Raw genomic sequence first — 20,627 nt, 5'->3', positions numbered from 1 at the left:
TGTGTTTGTGATCTACTAAATCCCACCCACTTGACAAGAGCAGAGGGGCGGGGGCGGGGGGGGGGGTCACTCTTTCTTTCTCGCTCTCACTAAGACAGCCTACAGACAGTATTGGAAAGCCTAGTCGTTAAACTACATGCCGGGGCGTAAAGATGGAGACCGAAAGTTGTTTGTCGTATTCCTCGCAGGCAAGCAGCAGAACTCCAGAAGACTCCCCGGGACTGGATCACTCCGGCTCTGGATCCACCGGATCCTACCTTCCTTGCGATGAACTTCTTCAGAAGACCGGCTCGCAGCACCTTCCTCCTCCTCCTCCGCCGCATCGCCTCGGCCTGCGCGCCGACTTCTACACCTCGTCCATGGGGAGGTTTAGCGACTCCGCCGCGGACTTTCCCTCCGCGGATCCCCGCTCCTCACCGGCTTCCATGAAGCACAAGTTCATGGACAATATTAATCAGGATCACAAGGTGCTGGCGACAAGCGGAAAGCCGACTTTTTACGACAGCAATTCTGAAGGTAAGTTAAATTGTTTTGTCTATAGCAGTGGTTTTCAACCTGTGGGTCGGGACCCCCAGGGGCCAGGGGGGTCCCCACATAATTTGTTTGGGCCCCCCCAGCCCAGATGACAGTGAAGTGACAATTTAAGGACTTTTTAGACCTTTTTGATATACCAAAAAAAAAGAAGAAACAAAAAGTAAAAAAAGAAAAAGAAGACCATTACTGCTGCATCAAAAGTAATCAACGAACTATAGGCCTACTGTAAAAACTTGGCCGATTTGTCAAATAATAACGGAAAGAGGCAGAAATTGTGAACATAGCAGATCTCAAGTTCTCAACGCCTTGCAACACAGGTGTTGTGAGCTTGTAGATTGGCTATTTTCACAATATTTATCTGTGGAACCGAGTCAAACTAAATGTAGCCTCGGAAACCCAGGCTTTTTTTTTTGTTAATGCCTCAACTCAAATATGACTATTTTGGGGGGTCCCCAGTTTTGGGGGGTCGTGGCCTAAAAAGGTTGAGAACCACTGGCTTGACAACAAATAAGTCAATTAACTCATACAAGCGAATTAACGGTCAAGAAAATCACAAGTTTCCATACAGTGATTAGATTAGTAAGTGTGGCTGTGGGTAAAATATTTGTGAAATTAAACTGAGCCCTAAAGGGACGTTAAAGGCCTATGTTTTCTGTTGAATATGATCCAAAAATTAAAGACCATGGACTTGAGAAGGAATTTCACAAGAACTTATTAAGCCTTTAAGCCTATAAAATAACTGTAGCCATAATTTGTTTTTTTATGCGTAATTTTAGAAATGCACCTACCTAGACTTAGACAATACATATATATAAACAAAAAATATATAATATATATATAATATATATATATAATATATATATATATATATATATATATATATATATATATATATATATATATATATATATATATATATATAGAGAGAGAGAGAGAGAGAGAGAGAGATATACATTGCAGCATCAATATTCTCACATTTGGTGTAATAGTGAAGTGGGAATGTTCCTTTTTGTTAGTTTAAGGAGACTTTTCTCATTATAATAAAAAAAAAGTCAAAGCAATTGAATTGCCCTGACAATAGGTGTGAAAGCATAGCTTGTGATAAAGATGTCAACAAGTTTTATCTGTACTTGACACCCCCAATGTCAATTAGGTTTGACGTAAAGTGTGAGGTTAAAGGTCACACAGGCAGCCAGTTGGGTGTGTGATTAGGGGTTAGCTAGGCTTTTGGGCCAAACCCGCTAATGGCAGAAATACAATTATTCTAAAAATAAAAATTAAGTAGAAATTGCATGTCAAAGTATTTTTCATTATTTCTTGCATTGCAAAATACATTTACACACAAACAGATGCACTGTTGTTTTTTGTTTTTTCTAAGAGTTCGTTTTAAATAGCTTACTTCCGCTTAACAGCTGTCGGACTTGATGAAAATTATAGTGCAAAGCTTAGGTATTACAGCAGCAGTGTGTTGGACATAAGCCTGAGGAAATTATGTGGTCTGCAATTTTATTTATTGATGTTGATAATCTATCCTTCAAAGTAACAGAGCAAGGGATATAAGGGCTGATAAGGACTTTGTGATATCTTTCTCCGGAATAATATACATCTTCTTGATTCATGTCATTGCCAAAGAAAGCAGACCAGTCCAGATATTTTCAATATATTTTTAAGATAACGGCTTTGTTGCTGTGAGAGAAAAAAGACATGCTCTGTCTCTCTCTATCTCCCTCTCTCACACAGTACACACACATACACATTTATTTGTCTATTTTGTACCTTTATTGAATCAATTATTAGCTGAAGTATTACTTTAAAGCGCATTGTGTATATGTTTGAATTCATGTAGCAGCCTATGTGCTCACGTGTAAAAAAACGTTACATTTTTGGATGTTTGAATTATGCACCTTCAAAGGGTGATAATGTCTTCCTGTTTTGTCTGGGGAGAGGGAGGTTAAGAGATAGCAATAGAGCGAGGCCAAAAGGTCAATGCTATGAGGACTTCAAAATGTCCCACTCTTTTAGCTCATATACATTCCATTGGATTTTATTCATAATATTCTGTTGTTAACAGCCCACTACAGTCACAAAATTTGCAAATTTAGAGTTCATAAAATCGTCACAATAGAATTTCTGATATTTTTGAAGCAGTGGTTCTCAAAGTGGGGTCTGGGTACCCCCACTGGTTCTTGAGGGGGTTCGGGGTCCCCAGCAAAATAATAGCATCAAAATCAGTTTAACCACAAGCTTGATTTGCAATTTAAAAAAAAGCTCTGTTTCGGATGCGGGACCGTGACCACAATTTGGGGTTCCTTGACATGAAAAGGTTTGAGAACTACCGCTAATAATAATAATAATCAGTGCCTGACACCATCTCATGGAATGTAGGCTTAACAATATACCGTAGGTGGTTGAAGTAATGGTCCTTTCGCTTATGTGGGAGTTGCTTTGACGTTCTTGTTTTTGTCATAATAAATATTTTAAACATTACATTAACAAACAATTAAATATTCTTGTTATTGTTTATATAAAAAAGAAAACACTCCCCACATTCCACCAACTTTATTGGAGACTCAACAACAATGAGTCATTGACCAATTTCCATCCCAAACTAATTTTAGACCACTTTACCATTAGTGTGTTTTAAGTTGTAAATATATGACCACTGGAGAATTAACATCTTTATGTCAAGGACCCCAAAATGTATGTATTTCGCTACGGACCCCCACTTGAAAGGATTTGGTGTCACGCACGCCCATAAGAGAACATTTGTCAAGATTGCTCAAAATGTTTCAAGCTCACAATGCATCACATTGCAACATATTGTGAGCTTGTAAATTGGCTATTTTTGAAAAGCCCAAAATAAATTGGGCTTAAGTGTTTAAACTGTTCTTCATTTTGCTGCAGACCCCTTGGAACCCCCTCTTGGACCCCTGGGGGTCCCCAGACCCCACTTTGAGAACCAGTGCTATAGCAGATGTAGCTTCAATAGTGATTCAGCATCACACGATGCACAACCAGGTAGAACCGTTTGGCTTATGGGGCCGTCGATGCAAATGGCCATTTCGCCCTCGAAGATCCCAGCTATTTTCCAGTAGAACTTCATGTACAGAACAAGAGGCCAGGAAAAGAGGAGCTCAGACTTCCACCACAATGACGTCACCGTGCTAGAGTTGCTCCATTCTTTCGTGATATTCCTCCCCGCTTTAGTACATTTTCACTTTATCTTCTACATGCATTGCACTGCATTTCACATAGATCTCCAATTACCGTGAGCTGGAGGGGGGGGAGCGGATGTGGGTTTTCTGACAGGGGGAAAAGCTATATGGTGTCCTATGGCCCCTTATTTTGCGATCTTGAGAAAGAATATTTTCAGCATGAACAATGGTGTGAGGTTGGATCTAATGGACATGAGGAAATTAATGTTGCAGCGAAAAGTGCTCTCTGGTGGGACCTCTGTTGAATTAGGAGAATGGCAAAGTACAGTCTCAGCAGTCCCTTGTGTGAGCCTGCGGATAGATAGAGAGTGATTTTCTTTTCAGGACCCTCGGTTAGACATAATGAACATGGACAACAACATCCAAACACTGCAGGAGGGGAACAGCCCTTTTCATGCTCTGTTAGAAATCAGGAAAATAACACACTTTAGACTTCCTGTTGACTGCTGCACATCCTACATGAATTAAAGCACAGAATGTGCATAGATAATTAATAAAACAATCACGTACTGTCAAAATATATATTTTGGTAAATTAACTTTCAGTGCTCAGTCCAAGTTGTCTTTTGGTGTTTTGATATGCGGCAAGCATTCAAAACGTACAATCAGATATACATAAAAGAAATGGATATGTCCGTCCTGAGGTTGACCCCAAACATTTCATCTTTGTGTACCTAAAAACCAAAACACACGCAAGCTTGTGTTCATCTTGTTGATTTGCGTGTTTAATTCAAGTCACTTGTTAGGAGCTATGAAGCCAACAACGGTGCTCCATTCAGATAGTATTGTGCGTGTGAGCTATAACCTAATCAAAGCAAAGGGTCAGGTTCATTAAGGAAAATCAAGAAGTTTGGAATGTATGTTGATGCTCTGTGTCTTCTCAAAGCGCAACAATTTCTCTGTGCTCTCCTTTCCACAGTAAAATCTGGAATTTTATTTGAACTCTGAAGTGTAAAAATTAACCCAATTCTTTAGGAAACAAAATAGTGAGGCACAGAAACGAGATGGGAAGGGTCGTTCCAATATCCTCTGTCAGAGTCATGTCTCCTCAGTAAAGTCAAATATTTCAGGCTATATCCTGTTTGTTATTAACTTTATTAACAAACTTTATTACGCTTTTCACACTGTAGCCATATAATCAATCCTTAACTGTATTAGTCTTGCAATCCGAACAATAATGTGGCTACACAGTAAAATCCTGATTGTGTGTTTAACTCCGTAAGTGGTACATTTTTATACTCTCAGCTTTAAATGAACACGCAGGAGTGTTACAGTGTGACTTTGACTTTGAGAAAGTAAGTAGAGATTCTATATCATGGATACTTTGATATAGGATACATTGGCTGTTGATGGACCCAGAATCGAGTTTGGGACCCCCCCTCCCCCCCCCCCCCCCAGTTACAGGAAGGTCTTTGTAACCACCCTGCTGCCTCATTATTGAATAACAATAGACATTTGTTTAAATAGATTATTTGAATAAAATGCTGATGTTGGAAAAATGATCTGCAAAGTGGAATTTGGCAGAAAGAAATCTTGTGTGGGAGATAATATGAAGGTTGTTTTGTCTGTATTTTACAGCTGGCAGATAAGTTGTTCATATTTTTTACCTCTCCTCTCTTGTGTCCACCGCCTTAGTCAGAGAGAAAGCACTTCCAAAAACCATGGGCTACCCTGTGATTGGCTCGGACTGCTGTGGCAAACTGAAAGAGCCAACTAATGGACTGCATGCGGGAGATTCTAGCGATAGAATTTCTATCGCTGACTCAATCGACTTATCAGGCAAGAACAAGAAGCGGCGCAACCGCACCACCTTCAGCACCTTTCAGCTGGAGGAGCTGGAGAAGGTCTTTCAGAAGACACACTACCCTGATGTGTACGCCCGAGAGCAGCTGGCCCTGAGGACTGAGCTCACTGAGGCTCGAGTGCAGGTAAACATTAGGCCTATACTTCTGTATTTATCATTTTCATATTTTGCAAATGATAAATCTGTAGTAGTAGTAGTCCAACCCAAAAAATTACGTATTTTCTATCAATTACACACCCCATGAAGCCTTGAATTCATGGAGACTTTTTAGTTTTTGTCGCATTCCTGAGCAAAAAATGTGATGGCCGCGTCAGCGGTCAACAGGAGACTCAGTTCCTGCCGGAGACTCCGCCGGTCATCAAATTATTGGCTCAGGAATGCGACAAAACAAAAAAATCTCCATGAATTCAAGGCTTCATGTGGTGTGTAATTGATAGAAAATTAGTACTTTTTTGGGTGAACTACTCCTTTTAAGGCTGCAATGGGTGCCTACGTATAAGCTGCTGTGACAGGGCTGGCTGTGTGCCCTGGTATATAGACTAATAATACATCACCACAATCTATCATATATTGTTATATTTGTATAGATGTTCACTTTTACCCATGTAGTATTACTGTTTGTTGACTGCTGTCCTGTTATCTTGTAATTGTCTTTCATTATTTAATCTGTCAATATATTAGAGAACCATTGGCACTCTTATTTACACAATTTCAGGGTGGTAAATGAACACTAGCCACCAGCCAAATGCTTGTCAGTTTTGAATGTGGCTGGTAAGTTAATCTACACATCCGTCCACTTTAGCAGTTAACCAGTCATCATTCATTTGCTCTATTTATAAAAGTCAAGTGTATTCTTTCAGAATTGCACAGGTGTCAGGTGAATTTGGGAAATCCAGCAATCTTTCATTTAATCTGATTAGTCTAGAGCATTTAAAGAATTACCTATACTGAAGGCCACGTTAAATTAAGTCTTATAAGACAGGCCATAGTGAACACTTCCTAAATGCTGTGACAAACATCTTGTAATCAGTGGTGGAAAGTAACTAAGTACATTTACTCAATTTCTGTACTTGAGTAAAACTTTGAGGTATCTACATTTACTCCATTACATCTCACAGGCAATTGTTGTACTTTTTACTCTACTACAATTATTTGGCAACTTTAGTGTTGCAGATTGAGATTATTATTACAAAAGATTAACTGATAAATTACGATGTAATATTATAGGTTAAGATACCCAGCAACACTTCAAAGTAATTAAAATCAGCCCCATGTTTACCAGCTGCAACATTAAAGTGATGAACACATTAATGCATTACTAATTGGCTATTCTGCATAATACTTTGAATGCAGGACTTTTAATTGTAACATAGTATTTGAAATGTTTTATTCAAAAATGTACAACAGTATATTGATGTACCTTTTGTTTTGCACACAAATATCAAAAACAAAATACATTATACTGTACATGTAACAGAGTATTTCTACATTGTGTTATTGCTACTTTTACTCAAGCGAAAAATCCCAGTTCTTCTCCCACAACTGCCTTTAACCACTGAAACCCACAGGGGTCTATACTTGGCCCCCTGCTTTTTTTCTTAATCCATTAAGACTTGAGGCCGATTCTACAAATGCCCTCTAAATCAGTGGCTCTCAAACTTTTTCTTGCCAAGGAACCCCAAAATGATAAGAATTTGGCCACGGACCCCCATCTGAAAATGCTTTGTGCCAGGGACCCCCAGAAGAGAAGAAATTATTCACTAATAATTAATATTTTCTAAATGTGTCGCAACACGCTGCGACACATTGTGAGCATGTAATAGATCTGCTATTTTCGTTGAATGTTTGCCCCAGAATAGGGTCGTTAGGGTTCATGTGGTTAATGTTTTGTGTTTACTTCTGAGGTGTGGTTCCAGAACCGCCGAGCCAAATGGAGGAAACGGGAACGCTACGGGAAGATCCAGGAGGTTCGCAACCACTTTGCTGCTACATATGATATCTCTCTGCTCCCTCGTCATGACACGTACCAGGTAGAAACTCACACATACAGTAGGACATTGGTTCGCAGGGGTCCTTGGTGGGGTACCAGGGGTCCCCAGCAACATTAGTTAATATAGCATCACAATCATTTTAACCACTTTAACCATATTTTATACATTGGCTATTCAGAAATAGCCAATATCCGCAGCCAAATACATATCATTTTGGGGGTCCTTGACGTGAAAAGGTTTGAGAACCACTGCAGTAGGACACTGATTCTCAACCTCTTTAAATTCAACAACCCCCAGTTTGATTATGCATTATTATGCCAACTTCAAGGATACATATTTGATACAATTGTAATCCCTGGGACCATCAACACTTGTAAAATCCTGATTTTAATGTCCAAATGGTACAGGGCATGGGTTTAATTAAAAGTGTACATTCGTACACTTTACAGACCTGTAAGGGTCCATTCTGTTCCTAACTATAAATGATTTATCCTTGGACCCCCTGGAACCCCCTCAAGGACCCCTGATAGTCCCCAGACCCCATGTTGAGGTCCAGTGCAGTAGGACACTACTGATTAACTTTATTTACATTACATGTTGCAGAGGCAGCAGTATTGTTAGTAGCAGAATTATTATTATTATTAGTAGTAGTGGTATTAATAGTAGTAGTAGTAGTGTAGAAGAAATAGAACTATAGTACTAAAGCACTACATTCTAGATTATTAATTTCACACAGAAAAAAAATACAAGTCTAACAATTGACCCATATGGGTCATATATAACACAGTACCAAATATAATTTAATAAAGAGAACACACACACACTACATTTAACTGTAGATGTGACCCTATTGAATTGTGAATAATTTGCATAGTAGTTCTATGGAAACCCAATGGTCTTTTTCTCATGGTGTCCTTATCTTGAATCCTCTCCCTTTTCTAGATGCAGAGCAACCTATGGCCCGGGGCCACTTCGGGTGGCGGCGGGGGATCCACGAGCGGCTGTGTCCTAGGTGCTGACTCCATGCCCTCATCCTGCATGAGCCCTTACTCCCACCCCCACAGTAACCTGCCTGGCTTCATGGGCATGCCTCCATCTCCCAGCCACCCCCATCACCACCATCACCACCACCCCTCTCACCATCCAGGCATCAACGGCCTCTACTCACTCCACAGTTTCCCAGGGGGCCTTGGGTCCCACTCCTTCGAGCCGGGGCCTGAGACGGAATACAAGCCAACGGGCCTAGTAGCACTGCGGATGAAAGCCAAGGAGCCCGGCAGCCTCCTCTCTTGGCCCACATGACCACCACAGTGCCGGCGTCCTGTATTCTGCACTGACTGAGCCGAAAGCGTATTGTGTTCCCCTCCCATACACACATACGTACAGTACATGTATATATATGCATGTGCACACACACACACACACACACACACACACACACACACACACACACACACACACACACACACACACACACACACACACACACACACACACACACACACACACACACACACACACACACACACACACACACACACACACACACAATGTCACAATAAGATCCTCAAGATCATTTAAGTCTGTCAGTTTAACAGACCCAAATGGTCCTATAATCCCTGTTTTTACTGTGTCAGAGTTACATGAACACTGTGGATTTTAATGTGTACACACCCGGCACCGAATATGACTCAGATATTCTCCTCTCCAATGTAACATTTATGTAAACCCACCAACAGGCTTTAACTGCCATAACTTCCAAAGCTCTTTAGCTTTTGGGAGGGTTTCGATAACTCTGGGCTCTTTGCACGAAAACCAAACATATTAATAGGTATACAATTTTTTCCAGACTTACTGTAACATTACCTTGAACATGCTGAGACCAAAAGATGAGCAAAAGGGTATTATTTAAGCATGTAAAAAATGTAATTTTCATAATAATCATCGCTTTTACATTTGTTGTACTTAGTGTGACCAATAATAAAGGCCTCCTCCATGTATGTCGATTTTCTTATTCAGTAGGAAAATATTTTTTGGGGGGTAAATGAGGTTCACAATATGCAACGAAACAATCGCAGTCAGCTGAATGAATCCAGTCTTCACATGACTACTTAAGACTATGATAAACAGCAGAGCTAACCAAAAGTCTGTGTCGCATATTTGTGTTTAGTTGGGAATGTAGTTGTGAGGCACAAACTGCTTCATGGGCTGTGGTTGCTATAAACAGACGAAACCCTCCACCATGAGGGCAGCCAGCTTTGTGGTGTATGGGGAGGGGGGGTGTATGTAGGGGCTGTCTTGCTGGCGTCACTCCAACGGGCCCTTTGGCTGGCACCTCATGCATCAGGAGCAAGTGGCAGGGCCATTAATGAAAAACTAACTCTGGGACCACACTTCACTATTGATGATAAAGTAGAGGGCCTCCCGCGAAAGTCCTGTTCAACATTGAGGCAGGCTTCCCCCATTCACATCTGGCAGTGGTGGTAAACCCCTGACCAAATGAATGATGAGTTACAGTCTAATACACAGTAAACTCCTCAGTCTTAATTCAACTCTGAGTGTACAAATCTAACCAATATACTCAGAGTTACAAATGGATAAATGAACACTGATGATTTTACTGTGTAATAGAAGAAATTTGGGTTGCTGCGAAGCAGGTTATGCATCGGTGTTGCTGTTTTTCAGTTCAACCACTTTGTTTATGATTCTCCAATACATTGTTGAGTTGTGATTGACCCCACGCCTGTGATATCGAATTGATTCCATCAGTTAACTACAAAACTATCTGGCCTACTACTGTATGCGTTTTGTTTTGTGAGAAGACATTTTAGTGACACATTTGCAAAGACACATGCACTAAGAGGCAGCACTAACAATCTTTATTCTGGGAATCTCCATGATGTGTTGCTCCCAAAGCAGTTTACTGCCAAAAAATACTGAACTGCATTACAACAACCCATGTGGTGTAAATGACTATGTGCCTTCTACCGATGTCAGATACAAAAACATTTGTCTACATGAGACTGATAATAAAACTTCACTTGGGGGACAAAGGGAGTTCCACTGGTAGACTAAACCCCCCAAAGCCCCATTTATTCCCCATGAGTATGCATGGCTTATGGGTGAATATTTGGCTCTCCTGTCCTCTTGGTTGGTTCAGTGTGACAGCCATGCTGGAACAGATTAGTTGCCAGTCCCCTTAGTCTGTGCCGGGGTTTTGTGTGAGCTGCTAACATGTGGTTCCAATAGAAGAGCGCACAAACCCATCAGAAACACTTTCCACACCCACAGCTTCAAATTCCAGCCAGGCCCTGGGAGACGGCAGCCCTCACTGCAGCTACACAGGCCCTCTGATTAAATCCCAGATTAAGTGGAAGAGATAAGAGGACCCGTCAGAAGGGATAAGGAATGAAGGAGAATGGCCATCTCCAGGAAAGCTGAGGAAACGGTAGATGGCAGATCAGGCTCAGTTAGAACATTTATTTTCAGATAGGGCCAGGTTATGCGTATTTATCTGCCCATAAAAAGAAAAGAGGAAGCAACAGCTTCAATAAAACCAATATGATAACTTTAACACCGCAAGACAGCTACGATAAAATAACATTTGAAATGTAGATAGATTTAGACTTTATTGACCCTGAAGGAAATTCCAGAACATGGTTTATCCTGCTTTAAAGCTAAATAATGAAAATAATTGGAAGCAAGCAGTGGGACCAATCAAGACCCAGTTGTCGAAGCACCAATGTTTGTGGTACAAGCTTTTATCTGCATAAACTCAACAAATCTGGTTTGGATGATTTGGCAGGGATAAACATGAAACAAAAAAAATCCTGAAACAGGTGGTGTTGGTTGCTATCATTAATCTAACATCAGTTCACTCTGTCAGGGTCACTGGGTAAAGACTGTCATGCAAGTCTATAAATCACTGTATAGCCTAATTAAACTCATTATGGTCACAAAAATATGATTTAATGGTCATTAAAAACCGTAAAGCTGTCTGCTGACCACAATTTCAAGTACACAGTACTTTGATCCAGGCAAGATTTATCTTGACCTTGCAGTGCAGCGATTCTGACCCCACATACTCATGTTGAGTTCCAGTATGTTTATAATGGGCAGTATATAGTATACTGTGACCAACACAGTAACGCAGTCAACCAAAGTGTAATGGCAAGGTTACATGTGCTTACTTTAAGCTTGAAGCAAGAGGTACAACCTCATTTTGCTGGTAATTAATTGCATAGAGGAAAGGGATCTTTGAAATTAGAAAGTTTTAAACATACAGGCGTAGAGGTGGAGAGAGCAACCTTAAGAAATAGTATTTCAGTTAAATTTAGTCAAGTCAGAGAAATATTGGTTACTATTGAAAAAGATGAATCATGAACATACAACATTGGCTCCTTCAATCATTATGAGTCCATTTAAAAAAAGCTAGTGCAAATTGTATTTCGAGACATACTGCCTATCTGTTTTACTGTATAAACAAAAGATAAACCATTCATATTCAAGTTGAAGTAAAACTACTCCAAAATCATATTACTCAAATGAATTACCGTTAAAGTGACTAGAGCAGGAAATGCAAAATGAAGAACTTCTATAATGTGAAGGATGAATATTGATGCCTATGCAAATAAGTTTGCCGTGGCTGCCATTAAAGGTGGTCATCATGATGGCCACCCTAGAGAGGAAGTCCCATGTTAGTTTAGTCGGGTTTAATTAATTAAATGAATGTTTAGGCATGGGGTTAATTAATCGAATCTAGTTCATTGTTAATAGGCATGGTTCAAAGTTTAGGACATGGTGTGCGGTCCTGTAGGGCAGGGGTCTTCAACAGGGGATCCGGGACCCCTAGGGGGTCTTCAGAGTTACTACAGGGGGTCCACCAAATCTTTGTGTGATAGGATAATTATTTTTCCATTAACCACTTGAACCCTAGAATCCCTATTCTGAGGAGAACTTTAACCAAAAATAGCAGATCTACAAGCTCACACCGCCTTGCCATCGAGGCGTTGTGAGCTTGTAGATCGGCTATTTTTGGCTTAGAGGTTTGGTGTAGAGGGGGAAAGAGCAGACCAAGTACAGAGTGAAAGGTCAAGTTGCTGATAGTGCTGTCAAAGAAGTCTATGAAGCTCTCTATGAAATCTATGAAAAGGGTTAATCTGCAAAACAATTTAATGCAACATAGAGTGTGGGGTCCCTGCTTCATCTCTCTCTCTGCTAAGGGGGCCTGAAAAACGTTGGCTATCTCGGGACAACAGCTCCACTGGTTGTGTTAATGTCCTGGCAAGGTCATAGTTCTGCGGGGTCATATGGACGTTTGAGTTTATACTGTGTCTTCTAGTCAGATACTGCCATCTTGTGGTGGTTTGGGAAATGTGTTCCATTGAAAGGGATACGTTTCACCATCTGTTCCTTATGTCCTTTGCTAGACTTTTAATACTTTTGTGTCCGCTGTTTCTTGTCAACCCGGATCATTTACTAACGTTTCAGAATTCCCTGCACTTCAACCTGTTCCAAAACGATGCCGGTGTTTTAGTTATATCACGTGGAATTAACTGTTATTTTTTAAATATATATATATCAAAACTGTTCTATCCAATCGTGCGAAGACTTTTAATTCACATTTAATTACATATCGGTCTATCTATGTTATATCTGTCAAGTCGTGTAAATAATTTCAAGTGTTTTCTTTTGTGACATTTTAGATTTTCAGGCACCGTACGTCTACCACCCACTTTGTCATCCAATCGGACGGAAGGGGCGGGCGTTCGTGATATTCTTTTACAAAATGGCGAATGTTGTTGTTTTGCCGCAGGGTCAGTGAATAACATCGTTCATTGCCTTATTAATACCGTTTCCTGCAACGAAATTGCAGAAGTAACACCAAGAAAACCAAATCGGCGATCCCAAGTGTCGGTTCCGTGTGGGATTGAGATGAAAGGTAAAGAGCGATCGCCGATTAAAAAGCGGTCCCGGGCCTTGGATGATATCCGAGACACCAGGGGAGGATGCCACCCGAACAGCAAGAAAATGGGGGCTATCTCGATCTCCGGCGGCAGCAATAATGGGAACAGCTCGACCAAGAACAACGACGGCTCGACGAGACGGAGTTTGCTCGGCGACAACAAGAGAGACAGCAGGGACTTCGACGGAGGACACAGCCGAACCGCGGGGAATAATAACCACAGCAGCTACCAGGCCGCCGCCGCGGCCGCCAGCTCCCTCGGAAAGAACCACAACCTAAATCTGACACTGGATTTAGCCACCAGGACCAACTCATCCCGGGGAGGAGGAGGAGGAGGAGAGCCGCGGGCCCAGCCGCCGCCCAACAGCGCCGAGAGTGAGTACAAAACTCTCAAAATCAGCGAGCTCGGCACGCAGCTGAGCGACGAGGACATAGAGGACGGACTTTTTCACGAGTTCAAGAAATTCGGAGACGTCAGCGTGAAGATAAGTCGGAGCGGCGACGAGCGGATAGCGTTCGTCAACTTCAGGAAGCCGGAGGACGCCCGGGCCGCCAAGCACGCCCGGGGGAGGCTGGTGCTGTACGACCGGCCGCTGAAGATCGAGGCCGTGTACATCAACAGGAGGAGAAGCCGCTCTCCCGTCGAGAGAGGAGACCCGTATGGCGCCGCTCAGGGACACAGACATTTGCACATGCAGAGGCCCCTCTCGCCCACCGGCCTGGGATACAGAGACTATAGGCTGCAGCAGCTGGCACTGGGACGGCTGCCCCCTCCTCCACCGCCTCCCTTGCCAAGAGAACTTGAGCGAGAGAGGGAGTTTGCCCTGTTCGAGGCCAGGGCACGGCCAGCTTTTATTGCTGAGAGAGCCGCGTTCCGCGAGGAGGATTTTATATCTCCGGAAGATGACCAAAGAGCCAATAGGACGTTGTTTTTGGGCAACCTGGACATTACTGTTACGGATACGGACCTGAGGAGGGCGTTTGACAGGTTTGGCGTTATAACCGAGGTGGACATCAAGAGGCCCACGCGGGGACAAACCAGCACGTATGGGTTTCTTAAATTTGAGAACCTTGACATGGCCCACCGCGCCAAGCTTAGCATGTCTGGCAAAATGGTGGGTCGCAACCCCATAAAAATAGGATATGGTAAAGCAACGCCCTCCACACGCCTATGGGTGGGGGGACTGGGACCATGGGTCCCTTTAGCTGCACTGGCGAGAGAGTTTGACCGCTTTGGGACAATAAGGACCATAGACTATAGAAAAGGGGACACCTGGGCCTATATTCAGTATGAGAGCCTGGATGCGGCTTCGGCTGCATGCACGCACATGCGCGGCTTCCCACTGGGGGGTCCAGAGAGGAGGCTTCGAGTGGATTTTGCAGACAGTGAGCAGCACCGTTACCAGCAGCAGTTCCTGCAGCCTCTCCCACTACCACCGTTTGACATGGTGGCAGAGTCATTTGTCCACCGTGCAGCACCTGAGCCTCTGAGGGTCAGGGAAAGGACTCCCCCTCCCCTCCACTTCAGAGAGAGAGAGCTCTTTCCTGGAGCAGAGTGGCCCAACCCTGCTATTCGGGACCGGATACGTGCCTCACCTTTTGAGCCACTGGAGCACCTGGAGCGAGAGCGACGGCCACGGGAGCCCTGGTCTCTGGAGAGAGAGCTGCAGGGACGAGACCCTGCTCGGAAACGCCGCACATTGGACGATGGGCGCCATCTAGACTGTTCCCCTGACAGCACTGAGAGGACACTGAGGCGTCGGCGTGCCTCCCCGGATGGCAGCCCCGGGGGGAGCAGTAGGGAAGGGGGGCGCTTCAGTGACTCAGAACGCCCCCTGCGGGGTGACAGACCCTCTCCTGCACGAGAACGCCATGGCAGCCTGGAGCGAAGCGGCATGGGTGAACGGAGGCTGAAAACCCAGAGCCTCTCCGAAAGGGGTCCGTCGAGCGGCGGCATCTCGATGGCAGGAGAGCGTAAACGCAAGGCGGGGGACGGCATCAAAGTCCCGGTGAAGAGGGAGCGCTGTGAGATAAGCTCCAAAGGCGGCCCTCAGGTTAAGCAGGAGAGCGGCAAGCTGTGCCTGGCCTGGCATGGCATGCTTCTGCTGAAGAACAGCAACTTCCCAGCCAACATGCACCTGCTGGAGGGCGACCACAACGTGGCCAGCGACCTGCTCGTTGACGGTGTCAGCGGGAGGCAGGTAAGCGAGCTGAAGATCACCCAGCGCCTCCGTCTAGACCAGCCCAAGCTCGACGAGGTCTCCCGGCGCATCAAGGTGGCGGGCCCCGGCGGCTACGCCATCCTGCTGGCGGTTCCGGGGGGGAAAACGGAGGACGTGTCGTCGTCTGACCCGGCGGCCTCGACCCAGCGACCACTACGTAACCTGGTGTCGTACCTAAAGCAAAAGCAAGCGGCTGGCGTCATCAGCCTGCCTGTGGGTGGGAGCAGAGATAAAGACAACACAGGGGTTCTTCACGCTTTCCCCCCCTGTGATTTCTCCCAGCAGTTCCTCGATTTCTCTGCCAAAGCTCTGTATAAAACTGAGGAAGACTATCTTGTCATGATTGTAGTCCGCGGAGCATCTTAAAAAAAAAGTGCACACTAAATGTCAAACTGTAAAAAAAAAAAAAAAAAAAAAGACAAGAAAACAATGCTCTTTGTCAATAACTATTGCATGCTGTGTGTTCTGCATCATGGAGTACACTAGTGTGGTTTCTTTCTTTGGGTGTATGTGTGTGTTGCCATGTATGCCACTAAAATGAAAAACACCTTCTCACTCTTACAGAACATGTCAACTTGAAACCTCGGTATTTAAAAAAAAAAGGGTGTATAATTTGCCCACGTGTCATTCATAAACCTTCGCGACAAATTCACTTGAGTATTGTAAAGCAGTGAACTACAAGGTCATATTTTAGAAATAAATGTCAAATGTAACATGATTTAGAAGGCACCCATTTTTTATTGTCATTCACTTAAAAAAAAGTTTAATTAATTAATTGTCACTGCAAATTTACTCTAAAATCCTACACATTTTAGACAGTTTGGTCTTGCTATGAACAGAAAACTATGCTCTACCCAATCAGTGGTTGTTTAGAAATATAATTTCAGGGGAAACACGCATACAAACATTGTTTCTGTTCAGATTAATGTAGTAGGTATGTGACGTTTTGATTTCAGTGTGAAGGAGTGAACCTGTCTTTGAGGGCAGTGGGCCCGGCAGATAGAAAGCAACTGTCCTTGGTGGGAGACATAATTATATTTAGGAGGCCACAGTATAAAAAAAAAACTAGTGATATTTCAGCTACATTTGAAGTCCCACTGTTGTGTATTCTGTTTACCAAGGTTTTGATTTTGGTGGAACTTTATGTAGTCTATTGGAACACTCAGATACTCTAATAACCCAGCCTGTCCATTGTGATAAAAAAAAGAAGTAATGTTTACTTGGTGTTGAGTACTGATAGATATAAAGTTGCCCATAGAATGGCCCATAACACAATAATGCTCATAACATATTAAAAGTAATACTAATGGTTTTTTTCTCCCCATTTATTTTTTGCTGTGTATTTTATTTTGTGCATCCCTACCTTTGCAATGGCTGTGTATTGTGTATCTATAAAAATGCAAAAGTAATGGATAAAAGGCTTACTGTAGACTAAGCTTTTTGTGTTGATATTTGACGGTCTGTCTTATTTCTCCCCTTTTAAACCAATAGTTTTGAACAAGAATACCCTTCAGTAGCCACATATTAGTTACAATGCCAAACAAAATAATGGATACTTTTATTTGTTCAGAGAGTAGGTCTGTTTTTCAGACAAGAGTCAATTTGATATTTTAAAAACATGTTTAAAAGTAGCTATGGATACTTTATTGATCAGAGAGTAGGTCTGTTTTTCAAATAGTCAAACTGACAATTTAAAAACATGTTTAAAAGTAGTGTAAATCTTTTAGGTCAAAACTGGAGCATGCCTTCCAAGCAGCTAAGCTATTCTGAAAAGTTCTACTTCCAAAATGTTGCTGATGCTATTATGTTTGATAGTATGTTTTGTCATGACATGTTAAACCACACTGAATTATTACTTCATGAGTTTGTTTGTGTGTGTGTGTTGAAAAAAAAAGAAGAAATGTAGAAAAAAATTGCTATGTTTGAAGAGCATCATACCCACCTCGACTTTGGACAACAAAGGAAGCGTCTGGGGGGGCTGAGACCTCTGCAGGAAAGGATGCCTAGTGTTTGTGAGTCTTCACTGATGAGGCAGCTTTTAAGTTGTGTAGCCTATCTGCACCTGTGATGACTTCTGTTTTAAGTGGAAAATTGAGCAATGTACACCTGATTTCATGGGAAAGGAAAACCCACATAACTGCACAGCTCATGCGAAGCTGTTCACATACCCGCAAGTGCATTCGTGCACTTATGTGACCGAATATCAATAAATTGTTTCATTTAAGGGAAACCTGTTTCTTCGGTGGAAGTGAATTGAAGAAACAAGCTGCCGTGATTTGTTGTGTTTCGAAGGAGTTGTCACTTGCATTGTTGCATTGTTTCTGCACACGAAAAGGGAGACATCTGTTTTGTCATTTGTTAGAACCAGTGAGGAGGGAAACCCTTGGCCCGTGTGAGGATCACTATTTGCTTGCAGGCCTTTTATGAGCATCTGAGTTGCACATTACAAATTACTCCCTGTACAACCCCCCTCACACCAGTTCCCTGCCACACATCTGTTCCTATCGGCACCATGTGAACGCAGGGGTAGGATCAAGGAGCCTCCATTGCCTCTTGTTTACAGCCAGTGGCCAGGTTGCCATGTGATATAATGGCAGGGGCAAACATCGATGCAGTTTTGGAGCCAGAGGCTGACACAAGCATCCCCTGCCCTCATCACAGGCTGCCCCATCATTAAAGGTTTGATGTGCGTTGTTCAAATAGGAGCTGAGGGAATCCTGTCACCAGCTTTCACACACTCCACTTTGGGAGCATGGCGGTGATATCACACTGAAGTTTCTATAGCATCAACAGCTTAAGCTGTTGCACTGCAGTGGCTAATTCGAACATTCGGGCTTTTACCAATTCAGAGGAAATTGATGCTTTGTGTAGTACTTTGCCCACCCCGCTTATGATTTGATTTGACCTGATGTTTGACTCAAAAAAAGGATCGCCTGAATCGCAGCTAGGAATATTGTTGGGCCAGTCTTTGTGTTTGGCTTTTGTGTGTTGCCTGCTCAAGCCTTTTCCACATGGATGAGGGAAGACGTGTCTTTTTTTTTCTCAGCCAAACTTGCAAGAAAACCTTCAGAAGTACATCACTCTTGGCAGTCCACTCTAACATGGAAAAGAAGTCTGAAAAGGCAAAAAAGCTGAACCTTATGGCAATGTTTGAAGGGATCCACACTGCTGATTTCTGCTCACCCATTTAGAAATAGTTTAAATTAGTAGACAAGATGACATTATGCCCCTGTTACAAGTCGTGTTCAACCGAGATATATTTATGTAGATTTACGCCCCCTATTATTTAAAGCCCAATTTACATCAGTTTAATCAGTTCCCCAATCGTGTCCCTTTTAGCCATGTTAGTGCATGATCAAATACCTTGGTCTTTGCTGAAAAGGACGCCTCGCATCCCTGGAACAACATTGCCCTCTTGAGGACCAGGGGGCATGTGTTTTCCTCTCACACAGTCAACCACCTGACATCACAAAATCATGCACCAACCAAAATCCAGGCCGGACCTGATATGAGTGCATTAGTGCTGTAAGCAGAGCATGTTGGTGAGTAAGAAGGAGAAGTGCTGCTTGCCAGGTATGTATCGGTGGCCTAAGCAGCTGTGGTAAGTACACTATACAGGGTAAACATCACTGCAGTAGTGAATATATGCACATATGCCACATAAAATGCAATTTCTTAGTCTTGAGTAGGTGTCATTCCCAAGTCTATTTAAAATGATGAATCTCAACACACGCCCAAACTTCAATTCACAGTAACAGGCCCATTCGCCCCCCTTTCACTCATTAAGTTCATTTGGTCATCACTTGCTCAGTAAGACTTAATAATTCAGCCAAAAAAATATTGAAGGTTAATTAAACATTGATAGACGGAACTGGAATTTAAATGTCAGAGGCTTTGTTAACGACAACTTGCCACCTATAACATTCCTGTACAACTGGCATGTAGTCAGAATGAAATGCTTTTTAGCCATGAAGACGTGTAAGCAACGGTTTAGACCATTAAGTATGTGGACTGACAGTTTGTCCAGAATTGCATTTATTTTGTCAGACTGCTGTACATTTCTTTTTACTCCATTGGCTATGGTAGATGCATTCGAAAAGGTGCTCATCTTCAAGTAGAATAACAAATTGAAAAGATTAACATCTCATGATGGCCTAGATCAGATGACGTGATCAGCTGTCTTCCATAGCTAGAAACCAGAAAGGCAAAACTCACACTTATTATGTCATACTTAAATATATCCTGGAGCTGCTATGTTGACAGTGAATAATTGGCAATAATTGTAGATTGTGAATTGTACAATACATATCTGAACATTTACATAAAATGTATATTTTTCAGTTGTGCTATATTTCTGAGCCCAAAATGTTATCCAGGATAGCATGCATGGAACATCTCTAGATCATTCTCATATTAAGCTATACTGCGCAAAGGCTTTTACAAGTAATTGCCATCATACATCACAATTATAGTTTTTAGAATTATTGATGGATACGACTTCCTCAGGAGACCTACTGTAGCTAAAATCAATCCGTTGAAATGTTGAAAGATGATATAAAAAGTACAACAAAGTAATTCAGTACATTTAGGAATAATAATTTAAGATAATTTGTAGTGATCACAATATAGAAATAACTGGGATGATTATTACAGCCACAACTGAGCAACCCTAACTGTATAAGGAGGCAGATAAACACTCCTCTCCAGGTGAAGAAGACATTAGTCTGGATTCTAAAATAAGCGTTTACTCTAACTGTTTCCAAGCCAGTTTGTTTATTGTATTTGTTTTCTTTTTACTACACAATATATTTATTTCCATTCAGTGTGTAATATTTTATATGGATTAAAGGTGTTATAAATCACCTATTCATTCCAATTTAACATACAGTCACAGTTG

The 20,627-nt window shown here is 42.3% G+C and overlaps 2 protein-coding genes across 2 annotated transcripts; both read left to right on the top strand.

Annotated features, from left to right (window-relative positions):
• Positions 1-152: 152 nt before the first annotated feature.
• alx3 (ALX homeobox 3) lies at positions 153-8,972 on the top strand (the record flags this gene model as incomplete). Its single annotated transcript, XM_080444270.1, has 4 exons — positions 153-516; positions 5,384-5,676; positions 7,457-7,582; positions 8,486-8,972. 4 exons carry the CDS (start codon positions 153-155, stop codon positions 8,843-8,845), a joined length of 1,143 nt encoding a protein of 380 aa, XP_080300396.1. The 3' UTR covers positions 8,846-8,972.
• Positions 8,973-13,339: 4,367 nt separating this feature from the next.
• Positions 13,340-17,159, top strand: rbm15 (RNA binding motif protein 15). The gene has a single exon (XM_080445780.1). The coding sequence runs from the start codon at positions 13,478-13,480 to the stop codon at positions 16,094-16,096; it is 2,619 nt and encodes an 872-aa protein (XP_080301906.1). The 5' UTR covers positions 13,340-13,477; the 3' UTR covers positions 16,097-17,159.
• The last annotated feature ends 3,468 nt before the right edge of the window (positions 17,160-20,627 follow it).

Source organism: Gymnoscopelus braueri, assembly GCF_963280865.1.
Source record: "Gymnoscopelus braueri genome assembly, chromosome: 12".
NCBI classification, from domain to species: domain Eukaryota; kingdom Metazoa; phylum Chordata; class Actinopteri; order Myctophiformes; family Myctophidae; genus Gymnoscopelus; species Gymnoscopelus braueri.
This window is presented reverse-complemented; position numbering and strand designations above follow the sequence as displayed.

What these genes read in the sequence shown, in the direction of transcription:
- rbm15 (XM_080445780.1), top strand. Translation starts at nt 13,478, where the DNA reads ATGAAAGGTAAAGAGCGATCGCCGATTAAAAAGCGGTCCCGGGCCTTG.